General features: G+C 30.9%; 1 protein-coding gene across 1 annotated transcript in view; it reads left to right on the top strand.

Moving 5' to 3' along the window:
• LOC117168861 overlaps positions 1–13,049 on the top strand; it is a 52,579-nt gene that overhangs the window by 29,479 nt on the left and 10,051 nt on the right. The window contains exons 2-3 of the mRNA XM_033354731.1: positions 4,524–5,624; positions 8,425–8,819. Coding sequence (XP_033210622.1) covers positions 4,581–5,624; positions 8,425–8,819 — 1,439 coding nt within the window. The 5' untranslated portion in view covers positions 4,524–4,580. The remainder of the gene's footprint in view (positions 1–4,523; positions 5,625–8,424; positions 8,820–13,049) is intronic.

The raw sequence follows: 13,049 nt of genomic DNA, 5'->3' as shown, positions 1-13,049 counted from the left end.
CTCGACACCTTGACAAATGTAATTCCATGTAGAAACATGCGTTTAAATAAAATATTTTACCAAAAAAGTTACCCACGCTTTAACTTGACAGACTGTATATTGTAATGGATTTTAACGAATTTATTCACAAAAAGTGAAGAGATTTTCAAATATTTTTTGCAATTAATTTTAATTCGTTTGGAATTAGGTCTGAATTATTATTAATTTATAATTAATTATTTCAAATTTGATAGATAGCGACAATAAAAAAGGTAGTTTGGTAACATTTATTACATAAACAGTTTTTTTATCTTTTAAATTATCGAATTAAACTTCTTTACCAAAGGTAAAATTTATTATTGCGGAAATGAGTTTTTCTCCTAAACTATACATTTACAAGCCAAGAGATACAATAAAATTTTCCTCGCAAATGAGAAGATTTGGATGGCTAATATAATTGTTTGAAACGTTAATTTTAGTATTTATTAACATAATAGAAGAATTTATCACTTCGTGTAGTTTTTAAAACTTTTCGCGTACTTTCGTAAACTTTGATATCGACAGAAATTAAAAAGGCATTTACGCTGGAAGCGTTCAAAGGAGAGTTAAGCTGGATTTTATTCTTGTTGAGTTGGATTTTATTCCTGTTGAGTGAACAAAGTATTCGTCTGACTAGCTCATAGAACAAGAATCGTAAAAAAGAACCTACGCAATCTATTTTCAAATTGGAACTGCATGGCATTCAACCTTTGACGTTCAATAGAATCAAATTTAAACAAGCTTTGCGTCTTCTGTAAAGGTCTAAAGTCTAAAGTATTTCACCGATAAGATTTTATTTTGAGAAGCGCTTTCTGAGTTCAGAGCCTGGAGCGATTATCGCAAGAATAAATTTCCGGAAAAGAGAAAAATTTCTGAAAGTTCCTTTCAAAAGATTAGGTCTTTTATTGAAACTTTTCAAAGATATATTAAAAGTTTTAACTAAAAATAAAATCGTTCGTAAAAATCAGGTGCAAAAAAAGAAACGGAAATACGAAATAAAAGTAAAAATTTCAAATATTATTAGCCTTGATATATCTTCTTATCGAAATTCCCTGACTTTTTCAAGATTTTTGTAAAATTCCTGACATTTTCTGACCAATCAAATTCCGTAACTTCTTTGATTTCTAGGCTTTTCCTGACTTACGGACGACTTGGTACAAAGTTATGAAGTATTATGCGATTAAATAAACAAAAATGTAATTTATACATTTAAGATTTCACCATATGAAGTAGAATTAGTAGAAATATTATTGTTTAAAGTTATGGTTTAAAGTCTTTCATTGGAAAGTTGAACTGAACCTTGGCTCAGAATCAGTGTCAATTTCGAATCTCAGAAGTGGTCGATATGAAATGAACTGAATGGCACATGAGACGGTACAACCGGTTTCGATAATTCTAAAGATTAGAAAAGATCTGTAAATGACGTGATGATGGCGTTACAAATTGTTATGTATATCTAGTTGCAACGGTACTGAAAATTGATCAGTAACAATTTCAATGATGTTCACGCAGTAGTCTAACTAGAATTGTAGATTATACGTCGATCTGTAATATAAGCAGGTATGAGTCGTAAATGCCTGAAAATTCAAATCGCATGGGAGTTAAGAATAATTAAATGTTAGACTGCTGCAGTTTGTAATGCCATTTGATAGCCTTTAATCAGATTGTAAAACAGGTAAATGAATCATACTCTATTACTCGGGTATATTTAATAATAAGACGCAGTTGTTCTTGTTGTGTGCAAAAAAATATACATATCGGTCAATATATTTTAAAATAAATTGAAAAAACTGCTGCTATGCACTAAGTTTGATAAACTGGTCATTTCAATTTATTCTTTGAAGTACAATGAGTCAATTATGTACTTGATTACGTTTTTAGGATGTTTTTTAGGATGTTAAACTGAAAAAATACATTTTCTACACCACAAAGAAATTATTCACCCGAAAAGACGCGTATGATTTCGATTCGATTAAGTCGTTTTTAAAATTTTTTAAATTGAAAGGTAGAAATACTGGATATGTAAAATCTAAAAAATATTCAGAAAAAGAAAAGTCAGTAAAGAAAGGAAGGACAACCAGGAATGAAGGTAAACTGGTAACAGGTAAAGAAGAATTAAATATACATCAAAGAAATGAGAAAATGAAGCAAAGAAGCAACTTAGCGAGGTAAAATTAACCCGTTTAATACGGAAGTGGGGAAAAACAATATAAAAGTTTCATGAAAAACCATAAAATAGGAGAATATAGCAGAATTGAATAAGAAAGTTGTGCAGAGGAAAGAAAATCGGATACAATAAAGGTTATTGATGAAGAGGATGTCAATAAAAATAATTGGATACTATCTCAAGAAACAATGATGAACGAAACGAGACTACAAAAAAGAAATAAAATCGAAAAAGCTATGGTGCAGTTCCAAGTAAAAGAATAAAAAAAAACGTGTGTGTGTGTGTGTGTGTCTGTGTGTCAACGGAAAAATTAATCGATAGGAAACGGCATATGTACGAAAAGAAAAATAAGAGCAATAAAATAATAAAGACTTGTAAGTAACAGAGCATGCAAAATTAGAATTATAAAGATAAGAGGATGTATAAGGCTATACAGAATCAGTAAATAATGAACAAATTGCTGTAAATATTGACAACTCAGTAGCACTATACAATAAGTTAAGTAAATACTGGATTTTTATTTTAAAACTATATATTTTCTTTACAAACTATTTTTTTTCGTTTATTGAAAAATTTTTCAGGAGGCTGGAATTTATTAACGAATTTTGTCTAAACCATTCATTAATTGTAATCGATATTGTACTGAGCATTGTTAATTTTTTTACTTCGATCAATATTTTATCACTTAGCTTAAAATATTTGTAATCTCTGGATTGTAAAGATATTAATTAATTCAAATGAAAATCAAAAATAGCTTCAAGGTTCTCGAGATTCTGGCTTTTTCCTAACATCTTTTTCAATTTTGAAGAACCTGGGAAAGATTCTTCTGATTAAATATTTTTATTAAAGAATTTATGACTCAAGATTTTCATATCCGTGATTAATGCCTACCCATCATATACAGTGGGTGCCAAAAGTACTCGTCCACCTCTTTTTTATGACTAAATAAATTCTCTTAATTTTAATTATACCAGAGCTAAAAAAATGTATCTTTAAAAGGTTGATTGCTTTCGAAATCCTATTTAAAATAAGCCCAGGGTGAAGCCAATTTGTCTAGTTTTTAAGTAGATATTGTAAAAATAGTGTAAATTTCAATGGTTTCTTAAATTTTCAATAACTTCCGAAATAGTCAACATTTTTGAATTTTCTTGGGCTCATTTTTAAGCTTTTTTTCGCCGTATCACAAGAACTTACGAGTGTAAATTGTGAAAAATTTCTTTTTGAATTACAAGAACTTGAAGTTGTAACAAAAAAGTTGGAAAAATTGAAATATTATTTTTGGTAACAAAAATATTTTTGTAAAATATATGAAACATATAATCATGAAGTTTCTATGTAATTTCCCCAAAATATATATTTTTTTAACTTTTGTTCTGATTTGCCTACAGATAAGATGTTTTCAAATTTATCCAACTTTTTTATTACAACTTCAAGTTCTTGCAATTCGAAAAGAATTTTTTTTTAATTTACACTCGTAAGTTGTTGTGATACGGTGGAAAAAAGCTTCAAAATGAGCCCAAGAAAATTCAAAAATGTTAACTGTTTCGGAAGTTATTGGAAATTTAAGAAAACATTGACATTTACACTGTTTTTGCAATATCTACTTAAAAACTAGACAAATTGACTTCGCCCTGAGCTTATTTTAAACAGAATTTCGAAAACAATCAACCTTTTAAAGAGACATTTTTTTAGCTCTGGCATAATGAAAACTAAGAGAATTTATTCAGTCATAAAAAAAGAGGTGGACGAATACTTTTGGCAACAACTGTACTTAGAATTTGAAAATTCAAAAATCTCTCCAATTAAAATAAATAAATTATTTTTCTAGATATATTATAATAGTTAAAGGCTTAACGTACATTCAGAAATTTTTTTTTTCGTATGTTAATATTTTTCTTTATTTTAGGCTGGTATTTTATTGGAATAAATTTGTGTAATTTTACGTTTATTCTGCGTTTTTTTTGGCGTTTCTAATCTTCAATTCTTCAATTCGACTAAAAAAGACGAATTTAGAACAAAAATATATATGAATCCTCAACCAAAAAAATTAATCATCAACAAGAAAGATTAATTTTCTTCCCAAAATGACGAACAATAGAAACAGGATTTCCGAAAGAAAATATAATAGTAGACTTTTCAACAAAAAAAGTAACTTTCAACTAAAATTTTTTTCTTGAAAACAGGCCAAAAATAATTACTTTAAAAACGTTAAAAGAGACGAATGCGATTAAAACCGTAGATGTAAGTGATAGCCACCTCAAATGTTAACATAGTTTATCGACAGTCCTTAATGAATAACGATTTCACAGTGAACTTACGAAAAACATCTCTGTTTCAGGCGCTATAACGGGTGACAATTCGTCACCGAGAAGTAGGACCAGGACCGGCGTCGAGGATGCTGCAGAGTTGCATCGGTGGAGGATCATCGAGATGTGCCCGCAGAGCGTTGGTCTTCGTCTTCGCCTGGGGCCTCGTGATGATAGCTGCAGTACAGTTCCGTCATGCAGAAAATAGTGTTTTGCATGAAAGTAACATGGCCGCCGACGACGGCGTCGGCGGCTACAAACGAGAGCACCAGGGCCTGGGTGCATCCCGATTTCTTCTACAACGATCCTCCTTACTTGATTCTAGCATTTCTAGAGATAATTCCGCCCTTGGTTCCCTTTACACGACCCTAACAACCGGCAGCGAACGAATTTCCCCAATCACCAGGAGTCCCATCGACTTGGAGCCTCTTCTCGACAAAAGACCAGCGAAAACCGAGGAAGAACTTATCCGAGAGATCGAAGATCGTCTACCCAGCCTGCCACTTGCCTATTGGAACAAGAACAGCAAATTTAGCGTTAACCAAAATAAAAATGCAAAAAGCAACGAATCCGGCTGTGTCGCAAAATATCCTAGCATCTATGATTTGGAGTTCAACAACATCTACTGGCAAAGTCTAAAGACTAGTAACGGAACATTCCAACTCTTTGGAGCTTTTTACGATAACAGGAAGCTCTCTAGAATTGGACCTGCCATCAGAATCGTCGGGATGATCAATAGGATCGAACCTGTGATCAAGACTTATTGCCAGCTATGGTACGATGGGGAACGGGAACCAAAGGTTGTTGAGATTCTTGAGTATAAGTACATCTGGTTCTCCAAGTGGGGTAATTATAAGCAGGGTATCTATCAACCTTATGTGATTGCTTGCAAGATTCCGCAATCTCATTGGAGAAAAGGACCACCAGCTTCCGTGTCTTTGGTCGAGAAGGTCTGCGATACTGGTACCAATAATCTTCGGGTGATTTACAATAAACCTGAAAAGAAGAAAGACTTCGCGGTTTGTGTTAAGGGATTGGACTTTCTTCATGAGGATCTGTCTGTTAGACTAGTTGAGTGGATCGAACTCATCGGACTATTGGGGGCGGACAAGATTTTCTTTTACGAACTTCAGGTGAGGTTCTGATACTGATTATAGTATGATGATTGTAGCGCTTCTTCAGAGTCAGAATTACAGTCATCAGTATCTTATTTACATTCCTGAATTTTTCTTTAGATATCCGAAGATCACAAGTGTTCTAATTACATTCCACCTCTTTACCATTCTTGCAGCTAAACTAGATCCTACTTTTGTTTATTTTCCTTAACAACTTCCTCACTGACGTATGTAATTCATTTAGACCTCGGCATATTAACTCCATCAATTATAATTATTAGCTCTTATCTTTTTCCTCAAGTCCATTTTTTATTTCTCAACATCAATTATCCAGTTCTCTCTTTTTGCCATTGACTTATTTGATGATTAACTTCCTGATTCAGTATTTATACACGTATCTATTGCAAATTTCAAAATCTGCTTGTAGATCCTGAGAGTTATGTGTACTTATTGTGGTACCTTAAACCTTTTTTCTCCTATTCAGTCCTCCGTCTTTAGAATTCACTCTAGAAACGTAAACGATTCTTTATCTTGGTTCTATTTCCCTACCTTTATGCACTAACTTGTTAAAGATAAACGTATTTCCCTTTCATTCTTGTAATGAATGTTTCTATTTCTTCCCATTCTAAACTACTTCATAAATGCTCTCTTGCAAATTGCCTCAATTACAATCTTTACCACGTAAACTAAGTCTTTTTCTTTCTTTCCACATTGAGTATGCAAAGATCGCTCGTGTTCTAATTTTCTAGTGGTAGTTTACTCTTCTTTTTTTCTTTTCACGTTTCTTCGTTACACACTTTAGCGCCTTCTTTGAATTGAATAAAGAATAGTTTATTTCTTTATTCCATTCCTCTTCTTCTTATACTAGTTTCTCTAGTTCCTCTCTCATGATCATTGAAGCCGACTTTCTGATTCCTGAGCAAATTAATAACAACTCATTTTTGTCTTCGCCTGAAACGACTTTTAAATCATAACATAATTTTTAATTAACCGCATCCTTACGATCTTAAGACGCTTTCAACTTAGTTATTCAATTCGAAATTGGAAGTTTCTACCCGTACCGAAAAAATCTGGCTATTTTTACCGAATTTCGGTATCCGTAGCCACGGCTTTCGAAATTGTCTATTGTTTATTTCTGAACTCTTTCGAATTTTAAATTGTATGACTTTTAGCATACAAGCTAAAATTTTAGAATTGACAACAGTATCAATCAAAATTCATTTCTTGTCGAGTGTGATATTTTTTTATAAAATTTAGGAATTTATATTTTTTTTACAGATTATGATAGAATTACGTGTCTTCTTTCGAAATCAGTTTGAAAATTTCAAAAGAAAAGTTCAAAAGAAACAGAATAGCGGCGGTTTATCTGAAAATATTCTAAGTCAATTTACTCAAAATTCGCACCGTAATTTCTCTTGATTTTTCTCTAGACTCGTCCTGATATATAAAGAGTATATTTCTTTTATAGCCTGTTCTGTAACCAAGCTTGGAGAGAATTTTATTTTGCCAAAACATATTTGCGAAAATATTCTTGAAATCATTTAATAAATTTTTTTCCCAATAATACAATTTTATGTTGTGATGAGAAACAAAAACGGGCCTAATGTAACAGTTTTAACAGCATGTTGATTTCGGTGAGCGAATAATGAAGATTTTGAGATTTTTAAGGTATTCAGTACGTTAAATATAAAATTCTGTATGCCCTATAGCGAAGAATTTTAATTCTAAAATCAATTTGAAGCATTAGTAAAGTTAAATTAGTCGATTTTGAATACAGTTTCAAATAAAAAATTTGCACAATCTTAAGCATCTTTTTTATTTTTTTAGATTTTGTTTGATCTTTTTGTGCTGTTTTTAATTGTTAAACGTCTATATTTTTGATTTCTAAATATCTCTTGTATGTTCAAATTTTTTTAATTTACAAATTAAGGTTATTAAAATCACTTTTTTTTTAGTGAAAACTACTCAATTGTAAGGATTTTCGAATTTATGTTATTAAATCTTAAAGACTTCATCAAATATGTCCAATTTTTCGTTTTGAAATTGTACATCTTTAAATAAATGAAAAATTTCCAATTATTAAGATTTATCTCGTTAAACAATGCTTATTAAAAAATTTGTAAGTTGCTATTTACAATTTGAAATGTTTGAACTGCATAAATTTCCAATATTTTGAAAGGCTTTCAATAAAAAATGTCTCAAGGATGAAGACTTATTTTTGAACACTTTTTATCTTTTAATTCACGAATGATTTTTTGGGTTTGAAATAAATTAAATATTTTTTGTATTTTTCGCTTCTAAAGTTTCAAAAGATTCAATAGGGATAGTTGTAATTTTAAATGGTTTAACTTCGAAGAGCTTCTAGATTATCATTGATCATTCTTATAAGGCCTTCCAGTTAAAGATCATTTATTTGCAATCACTTTCAAATGAGAAGATTTTCACCCGCTTAATTTTGCAACACTTTTAGTTTTAAAATTCTTAAATTTGGCATGCTTCGATTCAAGGGTTAGATTTTATTGAAGGAAGTGCCAATTATCCAATTGAATTTGTCATTACACTGAAGAATTATAACAAAATATCAAAGTTGTGGGCAAATTCTAAACGCTATTTTCGAACTAATTGTAAGAAGAACTATCAACACGTATAACCCTGATTACAATTGGCTGATTTGCACCTTTTTCTGACTCAGGAAAATTGTATGCGAGATTCTATTAATGATGAAATTCTGGAAGAATACAGAGATCCCTTATTAATATGTTCTAGTTGTTCTTGTAGGAATAAAAAAGAAAGACTAAAATGACAATATTGTCCGCAGGTTCATCCGAACGTGACGAAAGTGCTGAATCACTATCAGAAACTGGGAAAAGTGCACGTAACTCCTCTAACTCTTCCTGGGGGTCAGCCGAATGTGCCAGCCTTTCAGCACATGTACTTGACGAAAAAGACTAACCACAAGAGACAAAACGAACTAATCCCTTATAACGACTGCCTCTACAAGCACATGTACGAGTACGAGTACATTGCCCTGTTGGACGTCGACGAAGTGATAATGCCGGTTCGCGACGCCACGTGGCAGGAACTGATGAAAAGGCGAGTTCTGCCCAAGGCTTTCAAGATACGGAACGAGACACGAGCCTCCTACAACGTCAGGAACGTCTACTTCCTCGACGACCTCCTCCACTCTCACGGCTCCTTCAAGGACATACCGAGGTCAGTTCGCCCTTTCTACACATTGCACTAGCACTAGCAAATATTGATTGCCTTTGCGTCTGCAGAATTCGCAGCTCAGAGTAATCTCAAAACAGGGGGCATAGGGGTGATTTATGACAACATGGTAACCATTTAAATTTCAGAAAAAAAATCCCGATTGACTTGTAAGCGATTAAAATATTAATGATACTGATTGCTTTTGGTTCTTAGACATAACTTTTGGTTCTTAGACATAAAAGGAACTTTATTATTTAGAACAAAAATTAAGGAATATATTCTTTTAAATAAATTACTGTTGGAACCATATAGAATACAACAAGAAATGCTTTAAATTCCTAATATTTCAAGCCGAAATAAAATTATTAGTCAAACAATTGCATTTTTAGCAAAAGACTTGAGGTTACAAGCTGAAAAGTCAAATGTTTTAGGAAACCATTGACTTTGACACCCAAAAATATTAATTTTCAACAAAAAAGTTAATTTAAAATATATTTTTTAAATCAAATATTTGAATTATCAAAAAAAGGCGAACATTTAGATTTGTGGCATTTTCAACCAAACAGTTACATTTTTAGCTGAAAAATATTAAAAATGTGATTTTCAACAAAATAGTTTAATTTTCAATGAGACAGATGAATCTTCGACGAAGTAAAGGAATTTTTAATAAACTAGTTTAACTTTTAACAGAGTAGTTGACTTTTTAATCAAAATGTATGTGTTCTCAACGAAAAATATAATAGTTGCTATTTCAACAAAAAATATCTTTATTTTAATTAAAAAAAGATTGAATTCAATGAAAAGCGACGAAGTTTCGACAGAATAATTAAATTTTCAAATAAAACTGAATCTTTAACCAAAACAATTAAGTTTGAATAAAGTAGTTCAACTTTAAACCAAGTTGATGAATTTTAAACCAAAATAGATGTATTCTCAAGGAAAAATATAATAGTTGATATGAGAGAGGACGAATTTTCAATAAAATAGTTCAATTAGCAACCAAAAAATATTTTCTAAACAAGAATTTTTAACCTAATAGTTTAATTCTGAAGACTAAAAATACGTATTTTTCATAAAAAAGGTTGAATTTCTAAGAAAAATGTTTATATTTTTAAATACGAAAAGTGAATTTTCAATGAAGAAAGATGCCTTCCTACGAAAAAAATTATTTTTTAATCCATAAGGACGAATGTTCTATCCAAAAAAGGCGAATGTTCAATAAAATATTTGAATTTTCAACGAAGTAATAGGATTTTTAACTAAATAGTTGAATTTTCTACTAAATAGTAGAATTATTCACCAATAGATATAAATTCTAAACCAAATATATAATTGTAAACTTTTCAACCAAAAAAGAATTAACTTCCACCTGAAAATATTAAAATTTTCTTAATGGGTTCTATAATTCAGTCCACATTTAAGCGAAAATAAAAAAGAAAAAGTGGGAAAAGGGAAGCTCCTTGAAAACAGAGGGAAAAAGAGGAATTATTTTTTAAAAAAGGAAGAAATGAGGAAATAGGGGAAAGAGTGTGAAGTCTGCCTTTGGCTCGTGTTAGGTATTAATCCAACAACCGCGCTTGCTCCTGGCCCCTCCCCACCCCCTCTCTCTCTCTGAAGTCAAGAGATTATCGCTCATGTTGATCTCCGACGATATGTATCACGTATGCTAACTAGAAAGCGCGCGAGAACTCCTGTGATTTTAATGAGTAGCAAATTCATGCCCCAGCTACCTGATAGGTATATAATTGTTTTTAAAAATGGCAATTGTGCTGACAAGATTTCAGGTCTGCAGTTTTACCGTTTTCTCCATATTTATTTAATTAAAGTAATTAGGAGGGCGATATCGAACTATCTTGTCCAAAGAGCTACTATGTGCGATGAGAAGGTCAAAATTATACCCTAATTTTGGTGATGGGAATAAAGTTCCGAAATTTTAATCAATAAATGGATTCGTATGATTTTAAAAACTATCAATTTTTCAGAATATTTTCTTATAATTTTTGAATAGCATTCCATAGAATTGATAAATATACACCTGTATAGGCAAGAAATTAATAAACATTATTTTAAATAATTTCAACATCCTAAAAATTAAACTTACTGCAGTGTATTAATTTTTTTATAAGATAATCCATTTTATAAAGCAATTATCTATATATTTTGTATAAGCTTTAACTTCGAATCCACTGCATTCTAATTCAAAAACTATCGCATTTTAACACTTAAAATCGACATTTGAATTTACAATCATTAAAATTAAAAACTTCTTGTGAAAATCCATAATATTCCCGATTAATCAACTTTCTAATGTACGAGTATTTTTTTATTGTGTCCCCCTGTTATATTATTCAACTCATAAAACCACATATTGAAGCATGTTTTTCAAAATTCTAAATTCATATTCTTAAAAATATATTTTGGTTAGTTGAGAATGAAGAAGTCTAGAAACATTTTTTCCCACAATGATATCTCAAAACTTTGAAAAATGGAAATAAAGCGCACTCTGATAACGCACAAGTATGTTCCGGAGCTACGATAATTCACTAACATCACTTGGCCACTACTAGAACCCCCGTATATATAATATAATAAAATACTAATATAATGTGAAATCTGGCAATGTACGATATCACGATTTTACGCTATTATAATGCGATAATAAGATATATAGCGCAGGAATTACGGTATATATTGCAATTCATGCTATATCGTTTTCTCCATGTAATTATTCCGCAGGCATCATAAGTTCAATAATAGTTTGTGAATGGTTTAACAAAACAAAACTAATAGATAGTAGAAAAATATTTAAAAAGCTTTAAAAATTTTAAGATAAATTGAATATTAGAATATTTAATAAGATTTATGTATATAAGAAAATGGAGTAGTTGGTCTTTCAAGCGATAGTAAACTATTGGCACCGAGGAGTACATGACTTTCAAATTCGGTGTAAACCGATTGCATGATTGCACTATGAAATTGCAGCGTGATTGCAGTGATTGCAAGGTGGCAACATAGTGAATGCAATGAACTTTGTACACCGATTGCAGGAGTTGTGAACCCCTCAATTGGCATCCAATCATCAGTAAAAAAATGACTGGCGATAAAAAAAATGCACATAATATTACATAATTTCAAACCTCGCAGTTATTACTTCTTAAATAGCATATTTAAGGATAAATACGTAAGGGAACATTTTTTTCTTTCTCCATTGAAAAATCAGTTTAATTATTTATTATGGAACGTATATTAATTTATTTGAAACATCGATTTTTTAGATATAAAATAAAAATTCTAATGAATAAATTTTAAGAGGTTAAAAATGAAATGAAAAAGTTTTAAGCGTCTCAAATGATCCACTGTGAAATCTGTTGTTTTTTTTTAAATCACAAATTTGTTAGAAAGTATTTTGCATTGAAAACAGACCTTTTAAATTAAGAAGAATTACATTAGATTACTTTTAATGTTAATTTTAAAGCAAAGTTACCTAACATCAGGTTAGTTAATTAATTTGTTACTTTAACTTTTCAGTTTCCTATGTACCTGAAGTTCTAAACGTTCAAATCAACGAAATATTTGTCAACATTTCTATTTTACTCATAAATATTTTTCCAACTGCAATTTCAACGATGCATTATAATTCTTTTTCAATATAAAATATTTTTCAACAGAAATTAACAAACATTTTAGCACTTTTTCTGGTTTTCAGTCATCAGCAAAAAATGTTCATTTAAACGTTCAGAACTCAACCACATCCGTTTCCCATTGAGTAAATTAAAACTCAAAATTAAAAGAATCTACAGAGCTGAAAAAAATTTTGGCAATGTTTTACACAAGTAATATATTAAACACAATATACTAGAAAAATATAGTGAGAAAATCAACATAATGACGTGGATTTTAAACTATCCAGAATCATTCATTCGGGAAAAATGCCTCTTCATAGAAGTTCCCCTCTTCATTTTTGGGGCTCTTCGGCCTATAGCCTCTTCTTTCATCGGAAAACGGCCCACACGAATTCGATTTGTTTTTGAATTCTGTTATTCGATAGGAGAACTTTTGAATAAATATTTATGCGCCAAATATTTAGCAAACTGTACTAAACTCTAGAATGGAACATCTTTCTATAAATTCGAAGATACGAGGGTAGTTCAATAAGTCCTTAGAATGACCAACATATGGCGCGCGAATCGCTCCAAATCATCTGTTTTCAGTCAGCACCACTCCCGACTAGAT

This window comes from Belonocnema kinseyi, chromosome 3, assembly GCF_010883055.1.
Source record: "Belonocnema kinseyi isolate 2016_QV_RU_SX_M_011 chromosome 3, B_treatae_v1, whole genome shotgun sequence".
Classification (NCBI taxonomy): domain Eukaryota; kingdom Metazoa; phylum Arthropoda; class Insecta; order Hymenoptera; family Cynipidae; genus Belonocnema; species Belonocnema kinseyi.
The sequence above is the reverse complement of the archived record's forward strand: the minus strand, read 5'-3'. Positions and strand labels throughout refer to the sequence as shown.